The 27,061-nt window shown below is 35.1% G+C and overlaps 1 protein-coding gene across 2 annotated transcripts in view; it reads right to left on the bottom strand.

Annotated features, from left to right (window-relative positions):
- Positions 1 to 3,531: 3,531 nt before the first annotated feature.
- The window catches only part of Cdk9 (Cyclin-dependent kinase 9), a 37,054-nt gene continuing 13,524 nt past the window's right edge, over positions 3,532 to 27,061 (bottom strand). For both annotated transcript variants that reach the window (XM_089093992.1, XM_089093993.1), the window contains exons 5-8: positions 24,644 to 24,810; positions 20,176 to 20,294; positions 13,356 to 13,494; positions 3,532 to 4,422 (exon numbers count right to left, since the gene is read on the bottom strand). In XM_089093992.1, the coding sequence (XP_088950118.1) occupies positions 4,006 to 4,422; positions 13,356 to 13,494; positions 20,176 to 20,294; positions 24,644 to 24,810 (842 nt within the window). In that variant the 3' untranslated portion in view covers positions 3,532 to 4,005. The remainder of the gene's footprint in view (positions 4,423 to 13,355; positions 13,495 to 20,175; positions 20,295 to 24,643; positions 24,811 to 27,061) is intronic.

The following is a 27,061-nucleotide window of genomic DNA, read 5'->3' as shown; positions in this document are numbered from 1 at the left end:
GTAAATGATGCTTTAAAATTAAATAAAAACGCACCATATGTATGGTGGTTACCAATAAGACATCTCAATAATATTCCAAGAACGACTGGGGGTATTAAGTTCAAAACTTTCACGACTACTTCTGTTACTACGCCTGATCTTACATTTTAAATAAATCAAAAGAGCGTAAGTGTATCCAGGTTGTCAAAGAGTATAGATAGTATTTTTTTGGAATGGTATTAAGTTTTATTTTCAGGTCAACTAGAGGATGTATAAAACCAAATTAAATAACACTATTTGAGTCAATTGAAAAACGGTCATGTTGTGGTCGCTGTTGATGATGTTATTGTTACTGATGTTGCTAAAAATTGTTGAAAAAGTTTCTCTAACATAAAAATAGCCAGCCAAACCATAAATTCTTACAGAAAAAACCAAAAGATATAAAATATTATTTTCTTTTTCTACGAAAAAGACTATGTCAATAAAAAACGAACAGAAATTAAGTTAATAAACTTTTCCACAAAATGAGTTTCTTCAAAGAAAAGTAAAGAGCTCTAATAAACCAAAAATAAGCAGAAATAAAATCAAATAATCTACAGTCAGTTTAATATACACATATTGGTATTTATTTCTTAAAGTCTTAATAATCTTTGATTTATTAAAATTAAAAAAGTAAAAACATCTAAAGTGTATTTTTTTTCAATAAAGTGCAGTTTCAATAAATTATATTCTAGTCTTGAGAAGTCATGGGAGTTGTGAGCCCGATTAATGTTAAGTTTTGCTCGTTTTGAGTTTGACTCGATTATTTATTGTAATTTCTATTCGTTTTGGGTGTCATTTATTTATTGATGGTGATACGTGGTAGTTGATTTCGAGTTTGAAGTAACCACCCCAAGTTATTAGTACATTAGAAAGCTCGTAAAGTTACAGAAAGAGGAAGGAAACAACTCGAAAAGGGGGAAATCCCGATAAAAGTATCCCATCAATTTGAGGAAGTCTGAGTACCGTTGAGCCGATGTTAGGCAATACTCTGAGACTGCAAAGTTTCTTTGTTTTTATATTTAAATATAAATATAAAAAAGCTGCTATCTAAAGGGAGAAAATGCAAGATTCTTTTCGATGTGGAGTGGGCTTAAAGTGTAGCCAAAATGGGCATTGTAAGGATGCATTAGAAAAGCCTATGTAAGCTCAGTGTTTGGTAATTTTGTCTTGCGCATAGTCTTTTCTTGTCTACATGATTGTAAGAGAACGTATTTTGTTTCGTAACAGTTTAAAAAGGTCGCATGATGCGGACAACTTTAAGTTTTACATACAAATAACACGTAGTCTGCAACAATTTGATTTTATGGTTGCTTACAAAGTCAAAGATACAAGGCTGCTAAAAAGTTCGTTAAGACGAAACTGTTAAGGAAGCAGCGCATCTATAAAGAAAATTCACGCGTGGTCCAATTTTTTGTCTGGTAGAGATTAATTGTTTTGTGAAAAAATATTGTCTGATTCACCAGAAGCGATCTTTAGTTTGACGAGATAAAATTTGCATGTTAACTATGGAGTTTTCCGAGAGAAATGGCGGTTTCTGGGAATTTTTCTAAATTTTGTGTCGATATATTGTTTGAAATCGTAAGTAATGTGTCGGTCATAGAAAATAAATGTTTGATTGATATTAACTAATAAAAAGCAGAAAGATTGAGAAAATTTCCCCTTTCAATTTGCTTAGTTATTTTAGTCTCACTAAAAATAACAAATGCATGTCCATGGTAATTTATCTATCACCTGTTTCAAAATCTTCATTTTATGTGTTTTTAATCACGAACTCCATAGAGTAAGGCTGTCTTGCTCATTTGTGAATATGCATGGTATTTCTGTACCTATTCATGGCTCAGGCGATGTGTAGCTGATAAAACAGTCTAACTACGCAACACTAAGACACTAACAGTCTAGCAAGACACTAGAAAGCTTCCCAATTGATTTTTTTTCTGCCGAAAATTATCGTTTTTGCCACTTCTCCTTTCGCCCTTTGGCGCGGCCTGGTGGCTTGACATGAAGAAGCAAAATGTCTTAGGTGTCACATTACTTGCTTAATGTCATATTTGAATCATAAACTCTTCATTTTGCGGCCATTCCACGAAAAACAGCCGATATCTATCAACGTGATGTTCCTATGATCATGTCACAGATATAGTTAGAAATAATATAGCTCCCTCAATAAAATGGAATTTTCGGCATCAAGAATACCTCAAAATGTTCAAAATAAACGGTTCTTGTTTGTTTTAGATTGGTTATTTTGTGACTCTGATGAAAGAATGTTGACGAAAAGGAACAAAAAGGCGTTTACTTCTCGAAAATACGAAAAAGATTTATGGCTTTACAGATTTGCATCCTCATTTAACGACTAATTGTTTCTTGCCAACTGAATAATTATCCTGAATAAACTTTTTCTGAAACATTCAATCGTCAAGTACCTTAATGAATATAATAGCCTGCAAATTGTATAAAATGTGACATGCCTTTTATCGCAAAAATGTGATAGCCCTTTATTTTTCCAATAAACCATGCTTTCGGACGTTTTAGTCGCACAAGAATATGAAAATATCTTTTGACTTGAGTTTTTTTTTCATGGTCTAATGTTGGACAAGGTCAATTATTAATTAGGATTGATAATTAACTGTTAGAACTCTAAAATAAATACACAGAAACAATTTAAGCTTGGTTAATGATTAAAATTGAAATAAATATTTACACTGTTGAGAATGCGCATAAAATTTATTTTTGTTCCAAAATATTAGTAAGCCTAGAAACGTATCTAGCTTTACAATTAAAATGTCTGCCTTCTTCACAACGGATTCGGTTATATTTTTCTGAATTGCCAAGAATATGTTCCGATTATTATTCTTTTTTTTTATTTGTGTGACTTTGAAAAAGAAAGGCTGGCACAGACCTTTATTATAGATCACAACCATTCATTCATTGGCCAAGATTATAGTTGCATTTACGCCAAAACTTTTATTCAAGCCGCTCTCCTAATTAAAACAGTTTTTCTATTGTTTATTTACTAAAATACGACTGGTAAAACTGAGTTGTCGTGGGCTAATTTTTTTTCATTATTCATTAGCTCATGTCCAGATCCCAGCTGTTTAGGCAGCCGCGATCATTACCTTGTTTCACAAATGAATATTACTTATCATTTTGAACTGATATTGTCTTTTTTTTCTCTTCTTTTCCTTGCTATCTTGCAGCCAAGTGACAGGTCTAAAGCATGGAAGTAATAAATGGTTCTTGATTTCACCCTTTCATTAGTGAGAAATTTTGGTGACCGCTACCAACTTAACGTGCCTACCGGGTACTCTCCGGCATCGTCCATTAAAATACTGCTGGCCTCGCTACCAGGCTCTGATCAACGGCCTGAAATCATAATGTACGGTTCTTCTCAAGTTTTTTTTTTTTGAAGTACCTAATTTACACTGAACACTTTAAAAAAAGTTGTACATAACTGTCGGCCGTGGGAAATTCTGAGAAAATTTTCTAATTCAGTCTGAAAGAACTCATAAAAATAAAAACTTTATTCAGCTATAAGTCGTAGACAATAAATTTTGGTTTTCATCGAGATTTAAGCTACAAGTTTTTCTGTGTCCCATGTCCCACTTCAGATTCTGTGTCCCATGCGCATCCTGTTAAACTGCAAACGAGGCACACTGAGGCTACAACTAGAGGCCAAAGGCCACAAAGCGTGGGTGTTAGCTCTTATTCTAAATGTGCAGGATGAACACTAAAAAAAGAAGACATAGAAGTAACAAAAGCCATATTTACACTACTCGGAACAGTTCAATCAAAAATAGGGTTGAATACACAGTTTTCTATACGGAATCAGACCTGTCCCGAGCGTAATAAGACAAAAAAAAAAAAAAAAAAAAAAACAAGAATGCTTTATTTATTATTTTAAGACAAGAATAACCTAAGTTGCGAAACACTGATACTATATTAAGTCAAAAAAAGAAAAAAATTAATAACAGCAGAGAAGCAAACCAATCAAAAGACATGGTCACGATAACTATCGGTGTGCTCGGGTGGCTTGGCCTGGTGCATAGCAGCCTGTCCGCGGCCCTGCCTCCTTGGCGGAGCCAAATATTCAAACATACTTTGTGATTGTTTTGCAATAACATCTAAATCACAGGGCATTGGATCTGACCAAAAAAAGTCATGATTTAATGCACTGTCTGCATCTATTCTTTTTAATGGGTCCAAAATTAAAAGCCTATCGAGCAAATCACATGCCTGAGCGTCTTTCACGTACGCCTTCAAGCGTTCTTTAACCTTACGTTTTTGAAACTTATTCAAATCCATTTTATTATAAAGATCAAGATTAACGACATCCGGCCAGACTTCTGGTAGAATGGATCCGCATAACTGAGATATTAATTGAATTTGATGTGCTTCATTGTTTCCCTGAAAAAAATAAAAAGGAATTAGCAAAAGAAAGATAGAAGTATATAGAGTTAGGCAAGAGCAAAGAGGAGGAAAGAGAGAGGGAAACATTCAGGGAGGGGGGAGGGGAACAAGACAGAGATAGATGACTCTTATTAAAACAGGATTATTTACTGATAAACATAGACTATAGTCAAAGCATACCAGAATTTACTTCGGCTAGAGCAAGGGCCAAGAAATGACCAGGAAGTGCCCAAAAACCCACTCTCTAAAACATTATGTTGAATAGATGGATCAGTTTGGAGAGCAGGCTCATCAACAACTAATGGTAGATACTATAAACAGCTTTTAGATGAGGTCCTTGAAAGACTGCCATTTCGAAAATATTATGGATATGAATATGCTAAGAAGAGAGATTGAAGGAAGTTAAAGCATATTAGCCAGCAATGCAGGTAGTTGAGCACTAGCATTAAAGTAATGCAAGTATATACATAAATATATATAAAAAAAAATTGGCGAAGGCCCCTCCTCCATTTGTCTAACTATTTGCTAAGAGAAAAGGCAGGAAGAATAGTTATTTTTATGTAGTAACTGTTTTCATATTCTGTTAAATTAAATAGCGAATATTTGTCTGTCTTAAAAGCTATGCCTCATAGGTACATAATAACAGTGAAAATGAAAAGAACCACAAAGCAGAGTCTGAATCTTAGGCTCAATTTCAGGTTCACAGGTTACAGGGTAATGGTCTACCTACCAAATAAAGATATACCACACTACACTGTAAGTTAATAATGACTTGAAGTTTATGTTTAACTATTTACATGTCTTTGTATCAAAATTAATCAATATTTTTTCCGCTAAATTTATTCCGGTTTTCCAGATTTGAGTGAAATGAGTCAACTTCTTTTTATGAATGTAACCGTTGATTGATTAATATATCTATTCTGAATTAATAATGTTCTGTGGAAGTTTCTCTAACTATCCGGGTTGCAGCGGTACCTACCAACCTAGTAAGAGACGATCACGTCCAAAATTTAATAGCCTATAACTCCTGAAAATAGTGTCAGATCAAGACAAGAAGTACATTATTAGAACCGCCTTGTTGGAAACCCCTATATAGGAAACTTACCGTCCCTTGGCTTGAATAACAAGGAAAATCTATTCGCTTGAAAAACAAGATAAGTTGCTTGAACTACGATATTCTGCATATACGGTATTTTTTTCTATTTCTTTTCCTCCTCATATAGCTTGGCAATGGAAAATCGTAGAGAGCTGTTTCATAGCTTATGTTAAAGGAAATTGATGTGGTTAAAAACCTTTTATAACAGATTTTTTTTAAATATAATCAATTTTTTACGAAAAACTGCATTTTTCATGTGCGAGATTGACCAATGACGTCATAATCGTAGGTTGCAGCCAGATCGTCTCTTAGTATTATTACTACTACTACTACTACTAACAACTCACCGCAGCACCTAGCCGCCTGAGGCCAACACAGCTACGAACGCTCCTCCTCCATCCCAATCTATTCAAAGCCTCCCTTTTTACACCCGCACATGAAGTTCCCATTTCCTTTAAATCTTTCTTTATGACGTCCTCCCACCCCAGACGAGGATGACCTGCTTTCCGTTTAGCCCTAGACGGTTGGCCGAAAAGAACAATCTTCGGCAATCTGCCATCCTTCATCCGCACAACGTACCCTAGCCACCTCAACCTTTATTTCATTATAGCCCTAGAGAGTGGTTTTGAACCACATTTTTCGTATAGCCTATTGTTTGAAATACGGTCAGTCAGCCGGGCACCCAGAACAATCCTTAAGCAATTTTTCTGGAAAACATCTAGCAAATCTTCCTCCGCTTTTCGGAGCACCCATGCTTCAGAGCCATATTTGTCCACTATCATCACTGCAGCTTCCAATATCCTAACCTTGGTTTGCAGACTTATCTTCCTATTCTTCCAAACTTTTTTCTACTGTGAAAAAACAGACTAAGCCTTGGCTTTTCTACTTTTGACATCTTCACTGATCCAACCATCTTTACTAATAATACTACCAAGGTAAGTGAAGCTGTCCACCTGATCAATTTTTTCATTATTAAACTTCACATTTTCATTTTCACTTAGTCCTAGACTTAGTAACTTAGACTTCTTGAAATTAATTTTCAAACCTATTCTAGCACCATGAACAAACAAAACCTCTAAAATTCCACTCTTTTTTCTCACACCGTCATCTAGGATGCTCCGATTATCAGCATAATCTAAGTCCAAAAGACTTTTTCTTCCCCATTGGATTCCGTGGTCTCCCATTAACTTTCCTGTGCCCCTTAAGACAAAGTACATCAAAATGATCCATGTAAAGGGGAATAGAACACAACCCTGCTGAACTCATAGTTTAATACGAAACCACCTGCTAACCTTTTTTCCTACCTTAAGTGCAGCACTCTCATCATGAGTACTTATAACTTTGGAACATTTATCTGGTATACTTTAAGTGGTATGGTCTTCGCTAACTCAACTTTACCAACAACGTCAATAGCTTGTTCATAGTATATAAAACTGAGGGCCAAAGGTGTTTGACAATTCAGGCACTTCTGAATTCCTAGCCTGAGATTGAAAACCAGGTCGACACATCCCCTACCTTTTCTAAAACAGCACTGTTCTTCTCTTAAAGCTTTGTCTACAGCATATCTCAGTCTAAAAAGTATCATATTACTAAGTAATTTACTACCTACAGAGACCAAACTAATACCTCGATAATTACCACACTCACTTTTATCACCTTTCTTATAAAGTGGCTTAATTAAGGTTTTTTTAAATTCGCTAGGTACTTCCCCTTTTTCAAAGATCATATTCATAATCTTCAGTAACTTATTTCTAACCTCAGAGCCACCATATTTAAGAAACTCATTTACCACCCTATCAGCACCTGGAGCTTTATTATTTTTTAAGTCCTTTTAGTGCTGTCGCTAATTCATCCTCACAAAAAAAAATCTTCCTTCACATCCAAGGTATCACAAACTTTTTCATTTTCCTCTATATCTCTTCCCTCAACTCTATCTCGGTTAAGCAAATTCTCAAAATGTTCGGCCCATATCTCCTTAGGTTTTTCCTTATAGCTAATTGCGGCCCCATTCCTATCTTTAACTGGGCCAAGTCCGCATTGACTACTCCTTCTCAATTTGTTAACATGCCAGTACAATATTTTACTATTATGCCGTCTAGCTGTATCTTCCAGATCCTCGGCAATTTTCTCCATGGCCTCTACTTCACACCTCCTTAGTTTATATTTTAATGCTTTCTCCACTTTCTTTACATTCCTTTTGTTTTCATATGATCTATCACTAAGGTAATTCTTGTACAAGTCCTTTCTCCTTTCTATCAAACATAAAGCTTTTTCACTAATATTCTTAGCTGCAGTTCTAGCTTGCTTCCCTAAGACACCTTCAGCAACTTCACAAATTATTTTTTTAAACTTATTCCCACCATCTTCCACATTATCAGATTTTATACTCTCAGGTTTGCTATTCAACAATGACTGAAAAGTGTATATCACATTATTATCTTGCATTCTAACCACACAAATAATTCCGCGGAATTAGTTATCGTTTTAATACTTCAAATTTAAATTAACCCTTGACACTAATAGATGGTGATCTTTACTCTTAACATCAATAACGGCACTCTTATATACCCTAGTATCTTGTATTGATCCTGCCAGTCTTCGGCTTACAATAACATAATCAATAAGGTTTGCTGTCTTACCATCACGTGAATACCATGTTAAATTATGAGCCATTTTATGACCAAATACCGTATTGGTTATAACTAGATTGTTATGCCTACAAAATTGCAAAAGTCTGTATCCATTACTGTTTTCTTTTCCTACACAAAATTTACCTATGCTAGGGTACCATCTATCCCTATTTCTACCAACCTGGGCGTTAAAATCTCCTAGCAAAACATCAGATTTCTACCTGGGACCCTGTCTATTTGCTCCTGTAACTGTAAGTAAAATTAATCTGAGTCACTAGTATCTCCGTCAGTCGGTTCTACAGGGGCATATACTAATATAACTGATACTCTGAACTTTTTAGTCATAAAATGAGCAATTAGTATTCTATTATTAATACCTTCCCAGCCTAAACAAGACTTAGCAGCTTCCTTATTCATCATGAGCCCTACTCCCTGTCTATGTACCCAATCCTTCCTGTTAACAAATTCTATATCACCTAATTTCATACTTCGCACCCCTGGGATATGAGTTTCTGAAACTCCTAATAAGTCCAGTTCGATTTATCTGAATTTGTCAGTCAAAATGTCGATACGATAGTCATTTTTTAACGTCGTAACATTCGAAGTTCCAATTTTCATGTTCTTTAAGTCATTGAAATTATTTTCGCCTCAGGAAGAGCAATGATCCTGGATACCAGTGCAGGACGGGGATCCCACATCTTCTCAAGTCTAAACCAAAGTGCTTAAGCCGGCTTAAAACTGAACAGCATGAAGTCCCTGGGACCTCCATGAATGGGGGATTTTTACAATCCTGGCCTCATCTTGGTCACAACATGGTTTTCAACACATGGCGATACTCTTCTATCAACAAGAGTCGAAATCCTGCACAGACAATCTCAAGCCTATTACCTCCGACTCATTATATATTCATGCCTACAAATATTATGCTACTATGAGGAGGCAGCCCTTAATAGATAAATTAGCTAGGAAGTAGTTTTTCAGTCCGAAAACGCTCGTCAAAACAGACCAAGCCCAGAAGAATTGTCCATTAATCAGAATCCTATGCGAATGCTATGTCGTTTACTAGGTTATAATTTCCTCGAGGGGCGCCACTCCTCAAGTAGGAATAGAGTTGACCGCAAGGTCTCCAGTCTTGCAGGTACCCCGAAAGGGTCGAGGAAGCCCTTTGCAGAGGCCGTTGTCCATAGACCTGGATCTTACGCCCTGCCGCAGTTGTCCTCCTATAGAGGATCCTCCCGCGTTGGTGTTCTGCATCACCATGCAATTTAACCCATTACTGGAAGAAGGTTTGTAACTCCAGGGACTTGTGGACAAACCAGTGGGCCCTTTTGAGGGTATATTTGAGGGTACGTTTTTGAGTGTACATTTTGAGTGTACCTTAGTATTCCAATTAAGAAAAAACCATATGCATTTTCCTATTTGTAATTCTACAGTATCTAGTAAAAGACGATGAAAAATGCAAATTTTTTTTAAGGATTTTATTTACAAAAGCCGTTTTAAGCAATTTCATAATGCCTAGAGCAAGTAAAGAGAGTAATTATAATGCCTAGAGGACGAAGTTTAGGATAGGTTGACGCGGAGCACACGTCATACTATTTTCATTTCATATTCCTTGAAAAACTTTCTAAGTTAAAAAAAAAACAGGTCTACAAATGTTGTTATTCTAAAATTATATTAAAAGACGATCATTAGAAGAACAAACCATTGCATATATTGGATATAGTTAGCTGCCCGATTCTTTTAGGTTCGTCTCTTACTATTCCAAAGAAAAAAAACGTAGGCTTTTTTCTGCTGGTAATCAGGGTTAGTTTATTCATATAATTCTTCATAAATGGTGTTTATGTAAGTGTTGCTGCAACCTAATAAGAGGCGAACCACAGCCCCTAGTAATCGGAAGTTGAAAAAAGTGCTTTGAAAAAACTGCCTAATGAGAAACAATTGCCATCTGGTTATATTAAACAGCGAACTATAATCAATAGTAATTTTATACAAGTGTAAGAAAAGACCGATAAGGGCAACTAAAGCAAAGGGCATTGGCATTACGTTCACAATGGGTGAAAATAAACAATCTGGACTTTTAAATAAAACAAAATCCAAAAAACGAAAATTTAAAAGTGTTATAAATGATAATTCGTAGTAAGAAAAAAACCTTTTTGTTACTTAACCTGAGCAGTTAGCAAATCTAAGACTTAGACAATGACGAAAGACCAAACCAGTTAAGGCAGCTAGAGCAAAGGAAATTAACAAATTATTTGGAGTGATGAAAATTAAAAATGAAGTAGAAAGAAAAATTGAGTTACAAGGTAAGCGATAGCGAGAATCAAAACATGCCAAAATTGAAAATGATAGTTATGATGATTGGGTTTGGGATTTTGACATGATTCAGGTCATCAAGGCTTACTATCCCTTTGTTAAGAAAACACAGGTTTGATGTTATGTTTTTCATAATGACAAAAGACAAGCTAAGGCAAAAATTAAAGGCCCACTAAAAAAAACGTAATTTTACAAAGGCGCAAATTTAATTTAAGGTCATTTAAAATTTTTAAGTGGTTGATTGGTGAAATTATATAAAGGATCAATAAAGTTAATTACAAATGGGGACTATATAAATTTCATCGCTTTTTATAGTAAAGGACAAACTCTAAATTAGAGTAAAGATCCGGGTTGCAGCGGTAGCTAGCAACTGGTAAGAGACGGTCACTTCCCATACTAAGGAAGTAGAATAAACTATAACTACTAAAAAAGAGAGTTAGATCGAAACACAAAGTAAATTATCGAAACTGCCCTGTCCGAAACCCATATGTAGGAAACTTAGAGCTCCTTGGCTTGAATAACGAGGAAAATCTATTGGCTTAAAAAACAAGATAAGTGGTTTGAACAACAATATTTTGCATCGAAGTCATCTTTTTTTTTCTCTTCCTCCACAGCTAGCGGGACACAGGAACATCGTAGAGATATGTCTAATGGCTCATTTTAAAGGAAATTCATGTATTAAAAAACTTTTCTTAATTAACAAACAAAAAAAGAAAGAGTTTTTATGAAAAACTGCATTTTTTTTTCAATAATGCAGTAGAAATTGTTATAAACATCATCTTATATCCGAAGATCAAAATAGGATTTTTAAAAAGCATGTAAACATAGTTGTATAACATGCAGCAATTTTCTTAGTGTAGCCAGCAGCGATAGTTAGCAACCTAGTAAGAGACAAACTCGTCTCATAGTAAAAACTATATTACCCCATAACTCCTAAAAACAGCGTCAGATCAAAACAAAAAGTACACTATTAGAATCGCCTTGTCCGAAATCCCTATATAGGAGACTTACTGCTCCTTTGCGTGAATAACAAGGAAAATTCATTGGCTTGGAAAACAAGGAAAGTGGCTGCAAGCACGATATTTTGCATAGAAGGCATTTTTTTCTCTTTCTTACATAAAGGACCGATACAGTTCATTATAAATGGGGACTATAAAAGTTTCATCGGATATAGCTGAAACCTAGTAATGAACAAACCATGGCACATAGTAACTAAAAGTTAAGATAATAATGTTATCAGGGTAGCAGCGGTAGCTAACAACCCAGTAATAGACGACCATGCCCCATAATAAAAACTACAGTAAACTACACCATTAAAACCGCCTTATCCAAAACCCCTATACAGAAAAACTACCGCCCCTTGGCTTGAACAACCAGGAAAATCTATTAGCTTGAAAAATAAAAAAGTGGCTGAAACCACAATATTATGTATCAAAGACATCTTTTATTCTGATTTTTCCCCTGCAGTTAGCGTGGCACCGGAACATCATAGAGATCTGCTTAATAGATCTCTATTTTATTTTAAAGGAAATTGCTACATCTAGTGCTTTTTGCAACTAAAACTACATTTTCGTATAATTATATTAAAGAACGAAATAAAGCCAATAATAATCAAAGTATTTAAATATTTAATCATATACATGATGATACAACACATGTTTATCTTTTAAGGGTTGTAGCGGTAGTTAGCAGCCTAGTATGAGACAACACAATATCCCGTAATTCCTAAAAATGATGTTAGATCATAAAAAGAAGTACACTATTAGAACCGCCATGGTCGGAAACCCTATATAGGAATCTTACCGTCCCTCGGCTTGAACAACAAACAAAAAAGTAGTTGCAACCACAATATCCTGCATCGAAGGCATCTTTTTTTCCGTTTTTTTCCTCCGCAGCTAGCGGGGCACTCGAAAATCATAGAGTATTTTAATGGCTCATTAATGTTTTTTGTATTAATGCTACATTAATGCTACATCTAATGCCTTTTGTAATAAAAAAACAACTGTTTTTCAAAATAAAATCAATTTTTTATGAACAATTGTATTTTCGTTACACTTGAGTAACAAACGTTATAAACACCATCTTGCCTAAGAAGATCAAATTAGAATTTTATTTTTAAACACACGTAGAATCGTTACAGTTATTTATAAATGATGCTTATGTAAGTTTCATTGGTATAGTAGTTGTTGAGATAGCTCAAACCTGGTAAGTAACAAACCGAGAAATATATATAGTAACTAAAATTTCAAAAATAAGAACGACCTGATAATCACTTATAAAGGCCATTTAGCTTATTATAAGCTTATTATACTTAAGATCACTTATAAACGCTTTAGTGAGCAATCTTCACATGTTTACATCTGAAAAAAGTGGTCTAAAACTTTTATAAATATTCTAAAACCGCTGTAAGTGATCTAAAGCATTTATAAGCGATTTAAAGTGTTTATAAGTGATTTAAAGTGCTTATAACTGATCTATAGCATTTTTTACAGATCTAAGCATTTATAAGTGTTTTGAGCCTTTATAAGTGATCTATAGCGTCCATTATTGAGCTTAAGCGTTTATAAAATTATCTTGAGCATTTATGTATGATCCACAGCATCGATAAATAATCTAAAGCATTTCTATTATTCTTTCTAAAAACTCTTATAAACGCTTTAATCAATATATAAACGGGTAAAGATGGCTCACTAAAGCGTTTATAAGAAATCTTATTTGTTTGTAAGGGATATAAAGCTTTTATAAGTGATCTATTGCGTTTATAAGTTTTAACACCGCCCTTTCGTAAGGCCCTATATAGAAAACTTACCGTCCCTTGTCTTGAATATATATATATAAACAATTAATCAAAGACGGACTAAAATTAAAAAGAGTCTATAGTTTGAAATTACCTGCATTATTGGTGACCTTGTCCACATTTCGGCCATAATACATCCAGCTCCCCACATATCAACTGGTGGTCCATAATTTCGTTCTCCTAAAAGCAGTTCGGGTGGACGATACCATAATGTAACTACTCGATTCGTATACCTGAGAGATAAATTAAATACTGAATACTTTCTTTGGTTACCGGTGTCATACTTCCGCACATTTCTTCTCAAGAGATGACGAAGCAATGTCAGAGGCAACTTTTTTCTGTATCAAGATAGCAAGTTAGGACTCAATCAAATACCACAGAAAACAGATCATAATTGAATCTTTGGCCTTTTTAATATGCCTCTTATTGGAAATGAAAACCTCCAACGCACTGAACAGTATAGAGTTAACGAGTTGAATTGAAAAGACGCACAAGAAACCAAACAAATTCAACAAATTTTATTTTATGGGGGCTGACCACCAAGCATGACGAGTACGATTAGATAAGAGAGAGTGAATTTGAAGGCCCATCAAGGCCATGATAACAAGATATTGCAAGACAAAAAAAAAACAAAAAAAAACAAGCAACACAATTCATACAGTTGAGATTTTTTATTCCTTCTGAGATTCTAGTTTCGAATAGCCTTGCATTTAATATTTCATTTTATGTTTTATATTAAAGCATTTTATATTCTGATTTGAAAGACCAGGCATGGATTTGTTGTATTGTGTTTTATTTGTGTTATAATTTTAGACTTAAACAGCCAAGCATTTATTTGTTGTATTTAATTATTTTTAGGTTATATCCTTTTTTTCCGGAGCTTCACTTACGTTGGATGCAGGACCACGGACCCTCCGAGTTACAGTAAGTTATTCAGTTGGTTAGGTTTGGTTGCAACTACCCTCCTTTTTTTTTATATATATATATATATATTTATAAAAAATGGTAATTGTTCGTAATGATCGTTTGGATTGGCTTGAGAATAATCCATTGAGTGTTTCGGATTTAGTATTAGGGGTGCTTCACAGGGATTTTGATATGGGGGTAGATTATGTTTTTCCGAAGGTTAATTATAAGTGCCCAGTTGATTTACATGCTAGACTGGCACCGGATAAACTTGGCATTTTTCATCTGAATTGTCGGAGCTGTGTATGCTATCTGATTTTCATATTCTTGCACTTACTGAAACATGGTTAATGAATAATAATTCTGGACTATTGGATATTTTAAATTATAATATGTATGCTAAGAACCGTACTCACCATCAGCATGGAGGACTTGCCCTGTACATTAGAACTGATTTGAATGTGAAGGTTAGGGATGATTTGTCCGTTAATAGAGTTGATTTTTGAGTGTTTTGTTGCGGAGGTTGATAAGAATGGTGACCCATTTTTTATTGCTGTTTGTTACCGCCCCCTTCAGCTAGTGTAGATTGTTTTTTAGAATTATTAGAGCAACAAATGGATCTTCTAAATCGTAAGAACATGCCGTGTTTTGTGTGTGGAGATATTAACACTGATTTGAATTTGTTAGCATCTAATTTAAAAGCCCGGAATTTTTTGAATTTAATGTTAGGTTATGGGATGCATCCTGCTGTAAATATCTGTACTAGAGTGATGGAGTCATCTTCATCTCTAATTGGGTAATGTATTTTTGAATGTTCCCCATGATTTGTCGAGTGTTGTGTTAAATGATGTTTCGGATCACTTTGGTTTGGCAATATTAGTTCCGGGTATATTGAAGAATACTACGAGGGCTATTCAGAGACTAGGGAACGTTTCCGTCTGACGCCGCTAGGTGCGTGGCTATTACGTATGTTTTGGTGTGCGCGTGCTCGTAGCTTCGGGCGGCATCAAGCCGTGAGAACAAGAACATCTCTGCACTGCCCGTTTCCCCCATATTCCAATTTAAAATGTGCGCTGAAATTTCAAATCCCGCCAGTTATGAAGTGCGGTCCGTAATACGGTTTTTGTTACGAAAAACCGATAGAAATTCATCTGCAACTGTGCGAAGTGTATGGCAACGACGTAATGAATGGAAGTTCAGTGCAAGAATGGTGCATCCGGTTTAAAAGTAGTCGAACCCACGAGCATGACGAAGAGACGGGTGGAAACCCGAGGATTTTAACAGACAATCTTCTTGCAAAAATTGATGAAAAGATTCATTAAAACCGCCGCTTCACAGTAGCGGAGCTTTCGGTTAGCTTCCCATAAGTTTCAAGGACTTTGTTGTTTGGAATTGCGATTCACAAACTTAGATACCATAAATTTTGTACAAGATGGGTGCTAAAAATGCTTACAAACCTCCGTAAAGGTTAGTGAATGGGAGCAGCCTTAACATGTCTTGACGCTTACCACACACATGGTGATTCTTTACTGCGTCGAATCGTAACGGGTGACGAGACGTGGATGAAGCCCGTCAATTGCGAGACAAAATTGTATTCCATGGAGTGGGGGCACACAAGTTCCCCCCAAAAAACAAAAATTTTTTGCAAACCTTGTCAGCAAAGAAGATTATGGCTACTGTTTTTTGGGATAGGCAAGGTGTGGTGCTTATTGACTTTCTCGAGCGTGGTGCAACAATCAATTCTGATCGGTGCTGCCAAACATTGCGCAAGCTTAGAAGAGCGGTGCAAAACAATTGACGAGGAAAGTTATCGTCAAAAATTTTGTTTTTTCACGACAATGCCCGACCTCACACGGCAAATCGAACTACTGAACTTCTTGACTCATTCAAATGGGAGATTTTCCCACACCCACCCTACAGTCCCGACCTAGCATCGAGTGATTTTCACTTGTTTCCGAAGATGAAGAACTGGCTAGTGACACAGCGTTTTGATGATGACGATGAGCTCCGGGCATCCGTCACTGAGTGACTGAGATCGCAGGCGGCTGATTTCTATGACGAAGGAATTTCGAAGCTTGTCCACCGCTACGTTAAGTGCCTTAATTTGTTTGGTGACTATGTAGAAAAGTAGCCTTTTAGTCACTCTTTCAGATGTATATAATAAAATATTTTTCCTGTACCTAGTTTTTGTTTTATTACAAAACGTTCCCTAGTTTCTGAATAGCCCTCGTAATTTTAACAGTGATGCTCGCCCTAAGCCTAAGAAATTATTAGTTGATTCAAATACTATTTAAAGATTTAAGCTTAGGATAGAATAGTTAGATTTTAAATTTTTACAAGAAGAATTAAATTTAAATTTGAAGTTTGAGCTTTGGTATGGTACGATTAAGGATACGTTGTTGGAATGTTGTGAAGTGTCAGGAATACAGAAGAGGGGTGTCTCCGAATAAACCTTGGATTACAAAGAGTTTGTTACAGTCAATTAATAGAAGACGTTTTTTATATAAGTTGGCAACAAGGAGCAATGATCCTCATGATAAAGAAATATATAGTTTATAATATAATGATGTAGGTTAAATCATGTACTCCGACAGGCAAAGGTAGAATATTATAAGGTTAAGTTTAAAAATGTTGAGGGTAACCTGAATAAGACTTGGAAATTGATTAAGTCGGTGACTAGCCCTGGTAGCGTCTTGATCCGTCCAAATAATATAGGAATGAATAATAATGTTGTAGATGAGATGTGTAATCACTTCGCTACTATTGGACAGCGTGTGTCATCATCGATGCCATTAATTGATCAAGATGGAGATCTCCGTCAGTTTCTACCTGAAGATTGTGATGTGTCTGCGTTCCTTAAATCTGTAATTATTGATGAATTATTTGAGGTTATAAAAAATATGAAGAATGGTGCACCCGGAGGCGATTTTATTTCATTGAAGGTTTTGAAGTCGACTTTAACTGTTGTATCTAGTCATTTTTTAGGGCTGATAAATAATTGTTTAAAAGCTGGAATATTTCCCGATTGTCTAAAGTGCGCGAATGTTATCCCAATATTTAAAGGAGGGGATAAAAATTGTTTTAGTGATTATAGACCGATTTCTTTACTGCCATTTATTTCTAGAGTGTTTGAAAAGTTGATTCATAGTAGGATAGAAAAGTTTTATCGAGAAAAAAACAATTTTTTAGTTCTAGTCAGTTTGGGTTTAGGAGTCATCATTCTACAGAGCATGCAGTTTTGTTTTTAACAACTTTTATTAATGATGCTTTAGACAAGGGTCTGAAGATAGCTTCGATATTTTTGGATATTATTAAAGCATTTGATTCTGTGGATCATGATATACTACTTCAAAAGTTATATAGTAGTGGTATACGTGGTGATTTTTTGAAATTGATAGTTAGTTTTCTTAGTGGAAGGACTCAGTGTGTCGTGATGGATGGAGTTACATCTAAAATTGAACATATTTCTATTGGAGTACCCCAGGGTTCCGTCTTGGGTCCTTTGTTGTTTTTGGTTTATATTAATGGCCTTTGTAGAGCTTCAAGTATGGTGTCTTGTTCTTTAGCCCTTGATACTTACGGTACTAAAGGAATTCTACCATGTTTTGCTGATGATGCCCATTTTACTGTAGCTGCTAGAATTTAAAATGAGTTGATGACTATATTGAAACAAGGTGTTTCTTTGACTGAAAACTGGAGGCGAGTAAATAAATTGAAACTGAATCATAATAAGTCGAATTTTTTTATTTATGGTAGAATTACTGGACATTATCTATGGATTAATAGGATAGAAGTAGGGCACCATACTATTGTAAGATCTACTAGTACTGGATACCTAGGTGTTATTATTGATGAAAGCCTTAATTTTAAAGACCATATTACATCTGTTAGCAGCAAATTGTCTCGTAATATTGGTATGCGTAAACTTAGGGATCGTTTTCCGTGTGAAATTCTGAGAATGTTGTATTTTTCTATGGTTCACCAATATCTCATTTACTGTTGTATGGTTTGGTCTAAAACATTCGTAACTCACCTCCATCCGCTCTGTGTAACGCAGAATATGGCAATTAGAGTTTTGTATGGTAATCAAATTGATCTATCTGTATCGGTGAGGCATCTTTACCACGAGTATAAAATTCTACCGTTGGCCGGAATATGCGTATTCTATAATGCTCTTTTTATGTTTAAATATTTAGCTTCGGAGTTACCATCATGTTTTTCAGGAATGTTTAGTCTTGCGGCTACTATTCACGATCATTTGACACGATCTTCTCACTTGGTGCGAAGACCAGCTATGGTCACGTCTAGGTCTAGGTTTTCAATTCGCCATGTTGTTCCGTTAGTTTGGGAGAGTTTGCCAGAGGATTTGAGAAATGTTGGGGGTTTGCAGGAATTTCGTAAGTTGCTAAAGAACCATTGTTTTGATGTGTATATTTTGGATGGATTATTCTGTGCCAGATAAGTTAAGTTATGTTTTTGAGGAGGGTTTAGTTGCAGCTGCATATGATTATAAATATTATAATTTTGTTGGGTGTTGTTTGGAGGTTCGTTGGTTTTCGGGTCCGGTCAGTTAAGCTCTAATTATGTTTTTTTTTTTTTTTTTTTTTGGTTTATTTATTTATTAGGAGGGTTTTATTCCGCACAAGCATGCTTCAGGGAATCGATGATGTATACTTTATTTTTTTAAATAAACCCAGTATTACTAAGTGTTACTATTGTGTCTCCACCCAGAAGTTTTGAGTAGTTACATGTTAAAAGTGAGAAGAAAAGGAAAAATGATTGGATAAGAAGAAAATACAGTGCCATCCAGATGAAATTTGGTGTCGCTTTAAGAAAGCCCCAAAGGCTAGAAAAGTCTTCTTCTTTGACCCTCCACTAAGTCTTAAACGGGTTGTGAGATTTTGATGACGTACGTCAAGTGTGCAAAAGGCAGATAGCCCAAAAGCACTAACAACAACAACAACAACAGATATACCTAAAAAAAGTTTGACTTTGGTGAAGATTTTAACTCACTTTAAAAGAGACTTTTAAAAAGTTGCTATTCTGTTAAAAGAAAAACTCAAAATCAATGCACCTTTTAGGGTAGCTATAACTGTTCTCCAAAAGATCCAAACTATCTAATCTCTTTTCGCCAACATTTCGTTATGTGATTTAGGTTCCAGACTGTCGGGACAGATGACCTGAAAATCACTATGTCTAGAACTTACTCAATCGAACCTGAGTTATTGATATTTTACTTAACGTAAAAAACAATCAAACATTTAGCTGTAAATTACCTGAACTGGAAGTCTTTATGGTAACTTTGTATTTGTTTTCAAAAATATATACTTTTACTTGTAAGCAGCTTTATAAACAATTCTGTTGATCAGTGACTATCTGTTCTTGGTTCATGTCAGAGAATTGCACCCAACCTCCCCCAGTTCACGAGAACTCTGACAGACTTTTCAAGAACTTGACTTCATTAATTTAGTTCTTAATACTTTCAATTACTTTGATTGAGTTACGATCATGGATATGCATTTGTACACAATATTTTATGGATGGAAAGGGTTTTAGGATTGCATGATACGCTTAGAAAATCATGGGACAAACTGCAAAAAAACTTTAGATTCTGCTTGGGAGCAAGTCACCTCTCCCCATAGGTGTCTAGGCTTGGAATAGGGTTAAAATTGTGAAGCAGTATTCGGTAGATTCAGTGACAATTTATTAAAACTTTCCACTGCTGTCAGGCTAGTAGAAGAGCTCGTTCTTCAAGGGTTTCCAAACCTCCTACTCCATTGAATACAACTGCTAAACGTTCCAATGAAAACGGGTGAGTGAATTTTGTAAACATGAATTTCTTCTTTATCCGTTAAAATTTATGACAATTAGCGATAAGTGCTTTTACTTTACTTAAGAGAAAAATTCCTTTAAGCCTTATCGGCAAGTTTACCGTTAAAGGATTATAAATGCAGCAGCCTACAGAAGTACAGTGATCATGTTACACGTGCATATCTAGCAAAAATTACCTATTAGGTTGGGAGGTCTTTGTAACACTAAATGCTCTTGCCAAGCCAAAATCTGCGAGTTTCAAAACTCCATTTTTGGTGATCAAAACATTGGCTGCCTTCATGTCTCGATGCAATATCTATAAATACAATAATTTGTTTATATAAAATGGTTACTGCATGGTACTGTGAGATTGATTGACGCACGGTTAAAGTTCTTGCTGACCGTAAAAAACTTATTTTAAACAGCCTACCTTAAAATACGGCATTTTCAGGTTAAGTAATTGAACTAGAATGAACCACTAGTAAGGGTCACGATCACCAGAGGTTATTCACCAAATCCTCTTATCTTTTAATGCTTTACCGTTTTTTGAGAACTGAAAAATTATTTCATTTTTCTCCAAGTAGTGGGTAACTTGGCCACATGCACTTGACCTATTCAGAACTAAGAGAAGTAAAAGGCTGGCTTTAAAGATTTTTTTTTTAACTGATTAATTTAATTTTGGTTTGTTGAATTTCGGAACCTCTTCTGACTTGGAACTAATTAATTTGTGGGGGTTAAAAGCAAACACTCCTCCTTTAAATAATACCACTTTCCTCCTTATAATTATTTACTGTATCTCAGAACAGCTCTAGGGAAGACGCATTATTCTGATGCAGCCCAAATGCCTCAAAAAGGCTAAATACTTCTAGTTTATATCTTTCTAGTAAAAGAAAAAAAAAACGTTTCCAGGTTGTATTTAATGCTATGTGAATTTTCGAGAGCCTTTTTTGTCGCTAAAAGAACGATAATCGGTGCAGTCATAATGATTTGCAATACAAAACAAACGTTGATTTATATGGAGTCAAAAACCAACGTGCCGAGTTAAATACATCTCGACCATTTTCTGTCTCCAGTCACAGAAAGTGCCGCTCGTCGCTCCGTTATTTGTGGCCACAGTACATATGAGGTAGCATGTCATATAAAACTTAATCATTATAAACCTAAATTGTTCGTTATGATCCTACACTGCTTGTTACATGCGTCCTTTGTAGCAAATACAAATATTGACGTGGCGCTAAGAGGCATGGGGCCCAGGCATCATAACCTTGGAGTGTCAAATTTTAAAAAATTAGTGAACTAAAACACATATACAACAAACCAAAAAAAAATTTGTCACAGCCCACTTCCCATTGTCTTGATAGTCCATGAAAACTCCACGAATTTCAATAGAACAAGAATTTCCCCTGAAACTTAGTGGCTTTAGTAAAATTGGGGCATAAAATAATGTTTTCAGATTTTTGCGAAGCTTCGTTCAAGATCATTGCAATGTTACAGACATGTCACTTTCAAACTTCGTTAGCAAGGATGAGTTTGGATAACAGCACGGGATGCCGTTCAAGTAAGATTATGCTTCATTTTTATCGGCGATGATTTGATGGTCTTAGTTCATTGGAGACTACCCCAGAGACGATTGATTATTCATTCACGGATTGTACGCAAAAATAATTTCTCTCTACCGGATATAGCAATACTTTTTGATGTTTCTAAGGCGTGGAATCTCAACGAGTGGGCAACAATAATTAACATAAATCGATTTCTTTTTGGAAGCTAAAAATGGTAAACATGTTTTTTACAGTTCAGGTCTTTGTAAATGATACTACGATGTCAAACGAAGGTTGATAAACTGTCTGGCGTGTTTTCTTGAACAAAGAAAAACATTCATTACATAGAAAAAAAACAAAGAAACAAACAAAGAAAAAAACATTAGTTGCAGCTGAATATGATTATAATTATTATAATTTTTTGGGGTGTTTTTTGGAGGGTCGTTGTTTTTGGGGGCCGGTTATTTTAGCTCTAATTATTTTTTTTTTTTTTTTTTTTTTTTTCTTTTTCTTTTTTTTTCTTTTTTCTTTTTTTTTTCTTTTTTTGTTTTTTGGTCTTTTGATTTATTAGGTGGGTTTTCTCCCGCACAAGCATTGCTTCAGGGAATCGATGATGTATATATATTTTTTTTTTTTTTAAATAAACCCATTGTTACTATTCACTTGCCACAGTTTAATGACTTTGAGTCATCGGTAGACTCGAGGTTCTTGAGCTGTCTTCAATAGCTGCCTAGCTTATCTAATAAGCTTATAATGGTTGAAAGGATTTGCCTTTGACGGTGCATCCTAACAAAATGCCGCGTCCATCGTTTGGCCTATTTACGTCGAGTTCTGATGTTTTTTCTCTTTATTTAAATAATGTGGAACTGAAACGGGTACAACAGTTTAGATATCTTGGGATAATTATTGATGAAAATTTGTCGTTCCATGAACATGTTAAAACTCTTCGGTAAAATTTTCTAGGAATATTGGGAATTATTTGCCGTCTCCGCCAAGTTTTTTCGGTTAATATCCTTAAATCAATTTACTTTTCTCTTGTCCACCATTTTTTTCTATATTTTGTTTCAGTGTGGGCTTCAACTTTTCCTTCACTTTATAAACCCCTTCAAATTTTACAAAATAAAGCGATAAGGATACTTTTTTAGATTGATAATGGGTCTTCTGTTACTCATCTTTTTGGATCAGCTGGAATTTTTTCTTTATATCAACTTCATTTCATTGCAATATCCCAGATATGTCACAATTACGTTTTTGGCCAGTTAGCATCAGATTTCCATGGAATTTTCCCTCGTAACTCGCAGCGTCGTTCATATCCAACATCACTCAGGCTCAATTTCTCACACGAGTTTAGGCGAACAACTAGAGCAGGATTTATTTTGAGGCATATTGGTCCGGAGGTGTAAAATTCTATTTCCCTGGATATTAGAGAGTGCGCTGATTACCAGCAGTTTCGCAGAATGGTGAGGAAGTTTATCTCTGAGAGTTGATTTTGGTTTTATTTACCTTGTTTGTATTTGGGCAGTTGTCCAAGAGGCTTGTTTTTTTTTCTTTTTTTCGTTTTCATTTAAATTGCTACCGGTGTTTAATAATTTGTTGTAATTTTTAATGCGCTCAATTATGCCACTAGGCATGTGCACAGGTGCATTTTGTAGCGTTATGTATATTTCACAAATAAAATATATATCTATATATATATTTATCTATCTATCAAGATTGATGTAGATTTTGATAGAAGCGTAAAGACCATAAAGTTTTATCGACGTCCACATACAAACCAACCAATGCACGACCGATGCCGCGATGTGTAACAGTGGTACTTAAATAGCGTACACATAATCTGAATCATTAGACTTCACACATGTCTTTCGTAACGAAGATCATTTGGCTACAAGACCTGCCGTGGGAGAAATAAATCAGTCTTGAGAATTCGCAGAGAAAGTGTAATATTTTCGAAAAAAATGTTAGGATCAGATAGTATAAAATCAATTCAGTTATTTATACTAAATTAGTACCAAGAGAATGAGTTGTCACGACTGTAAAAATGAAACAAAGGAAAGAAAGAAATTGGTAAACATTATTAATCGAATATACAAGTATGGCAGTTTAATTCCAGATCAAGACTTAGAAACTTCCTCTAAGTTCTACAGAGGCACGTCTTACAGGCTAAGATGAAACAATGTGTAAAGAAAAACTATATAACATATTTAAAGTGATGAAAATAATGAAACAATGCCAATTTCTAATTTGCAACTTTTGTTGTATATCCTCATGCATCAAACGGACTACGAGAGCAGTCTCAACATCAATAGCTAAAAACAAAAATCAACCGAATAATCTGGTGCATAAGAACTATTCAAATGGTATTACATATTCTTTGATTGATATTATTAAGCACCCCTAATTGACTCTCTGAATTTACTTCAGAGTGGTTACAGCGCAAGATAAATAAATTGCCCGAAGTCTGATAACATGAAAATACACTTTAGAAGAAAAAAACTGAAGCAGAAGCATAATTGGTAGTTCAAAGAATTTCAAGCACGCTTTACTAGCTTTACATGCACCCGCAAAAAAAAACGGTAATACTTCTGTCAAGGGAGCAAAATATTGAACTAGCAAATCAAATACCCATATTTTATTAATTATTCTTAACTTTAAATTCCTGCAATGATTCCTGGAAAACGCAGCAATTTCGAACAAGAGTACGGAATCAAAACCATGTTCCGAAGCGTTAGAGATCAAACACCGTTTTCGTATATTAATGTAGTTCCGAAGATTTAGCAACAAGCCTTATATAACCAAGGTGTTTAGGATTTTCTTTGCTTTGCAATTACAACTAAACACGTTAGAGATATCCAATAATGATTTTTTAGCCCTAGAAAGGCATGGAAAGATCCAAAGAAAATTCTTTAACATAATCTCATTCTCTTAGTTTTCTTTAATATCTTAATCATAATAATTTGTTTGTTACCCACTATTTTACAAGAACAGAGGGCCAAGACAGTGAAAGAATTAGCCACGATTCTTATTGTTCGGTTATAATATAAGAAAAGGATTGAAGATTCTCTGATAAAACTGCAACAGAAATCTAAAGCCTTTTCTAGCCTATGACTCAAAGAAAACTTACCTTGTTACTATGAATAAAATAGAGTCCATTTAATAGTTGTTGCATAACCTTTTTGATTTCACCTAACTGGAATTTCACATTAGCGTTGGAAAGTAGACCAGCAAGGTCATGCTCGCAAAAATCAAAAACTAGATAAAAAGTGGATTTGAAGCCATTAACAGCAGCAGCTAAAAGAAGATATATATTTAGATATTTGCATAAATCTGTCACAACACTATGATGTCAAATGACTTCATCATTTGTGAAGAAACTAACAAAAACAAGATTCAATGAACAAGATATTTTTCATACTTATTTCATAATCCTTTTTGTTGTTTCATTTAAATGACATTGCTGTAATAGCTCGGTCCTTGAACAGGGAAACAACTAGAAATTCTTCGCAAATAGATGCAGAGGATTTAAATGTTTCAGACTACCCCTGACTCCAAGAATGAAATAAGAGTCCATTAAATAGTAGTTTTACAAACTTTGGTCATTCGTCCAATTGAAACTTCACAATCTTTAGTTTCAATTGGACGTCACAATCTCTTAATAAAGTTCGTGCCCTCAAGACAAAACACTAATTAAAATTTAGATCCGAAATCATTTTCGGCTTAAGTACAATCAGGGATATAATATCAAACAATTCTGTCAAATGTAATTCCTTTACAACTTAAAAAGAAACAATTGAATATATTAAAGCGGCTTTCATGCTAGTCTCGTGATTGATCTCAGTTCAGTAATTGGCAGTCACCTATAACCACATCAAAATAATTTTTTTTGTCTTGCTTTGCCACAGTATAAAGCTAGGAGGACAGTAGCTGCTTAGCCAATTTCAATAATAATAGCTAATATAAAGGGGAGGGCTGAGATGGATAAGGATACTAATTGCCGAGGCTTGTACAAATCTGCCCCTCCCCAAGATAACACAACAAAAACATAATAAAGACTAAGTAAATTCAGGCTATCTCGTAGACATGGCCAGAAAACAAGCCAAAATTTAGCAGTAGACACAGTAATAGTCTTCTTAATGCTGACGATTATTTTCTGGAAAATCTTTACCATAAGTTAGAACAATGTATGACAGCCCTTGATAATAATAACTCTTTCATCATAACCAAAGAAAATAGGAAAGTGAAAAGAATTCGATCTTTGGCGCTTTAAGTTGTCTTTTAGATGTAGCACAGACAGTATAGGTTTACTACCTTAAATCACCATAAATCGCACTTGTTAGCGATATGGATGAATCCAGTGTATGCCAGTTAGTGATAATAGGGCCGCAGGACATCTGTTGTGTTCCATTGTGTGAGCCATAATCTAGCGATAAGGTTTATATTAGCAGACTAATCAGATAGATAAAAAAACATACCACTAGAATCAGAATTTCATCCTAAATCCAAATATAACACTCATTTCTGTCGCAAATTATTTTCAAAATTACTTCTAAGCTTCTTTAGGTTTCTTCAATTGTACTGGTTTTTTTTTTTCATAGAAATATAAACCTCATCCCTCTTTCCAAATATAGTAATCATTTTTGTTGGAAATGAATTTTACCCTCACCCCTATATATACCAATTCAGGGTATATTTAAACTTACCTCTCATTTACATAAGAAATAAAATTTACCCCCACCCCCCTAATGTGCAAATATATACCCTAATTTGCGACATACATGAGTGTTATATTTGGACTCAGAATGAAATTCTGATGCTAGAGGTATGTTTTTTTTTATCTACCTGATTAGTCTATTAATATAAACCTTATCCTAATTTAGTCGCCCAGTCCTTGTCGAGATTAGATTTGAAGCTGTCGATGGTTGATGATCCCACTGTCATCTCGCATAGAACATTCCACAGACTTATGATGCGGCAGTAAAAGAAGTGGTTTCTTTTTCTTGTCATGGGACGCTTGCGGAACAACTTCACTGAATGACCTCTGGTACTTGACGACCGAGCAGGCTCGAACATGTCTTTGTCGTCAGACTGGAGCAGCTTGTAGGTCATTATCATGTCACCTCTTCGTCCACGGTATGTCAGAATTGGTAGCTTAAAGCTCTACAGTCCACATGTATACTCTTAATCTTTGAGGCCCTGTATGCATTTCATCACCCGTCTTTGGACAGATTCAAGAGCAATCTGGTCTGTTTTATTAATTGGCGCGGCGACGCACATTCCCAACTCCAATCTCGGTTTCACAAAGCTCTTATAGAGTTTAGTAACTATAGCGGACGATCTAACGGTGATTCTGCAGTTGATGATACCAAGAGTTTGGTTAGCCCCTGCTACTGCAGCTCAGGAGTGGCAGTTGAAATTAAGGTCTTCATCTACAACTACCTCCAAATCTCTTTCTGAGGTGCTCTCGGAAATCGGTTGTATCACACCAGCATTTGATAACATTGAGTACTGCCATCGTATTACCAGTGGTAGAAGTACGGGCACA

The sequence above is a fragment of the Artemia sp. Qi Xiang Cuo genome, chromosome 9 (genome assembly GCF_049724085.1).
Source record: "Artemia sp. Qi Xiang Cuo chromosome 9, ASM4972408v1, whole genome shotgun sequence".
In the NCBI taxonomy this organism is placed as follows: domain Eukaryota; kingdom Metazoa; phylum Arthropoda; class Branchiopoda; order Anostraca; family Artemiidae; genus Artemia; species Artemia sp. Qi Xiang Cuo.
Note: the sequence above shows the minus strand (reverse complement) of the source record. Positions and strands in the feature narration are given on the sequence as shown.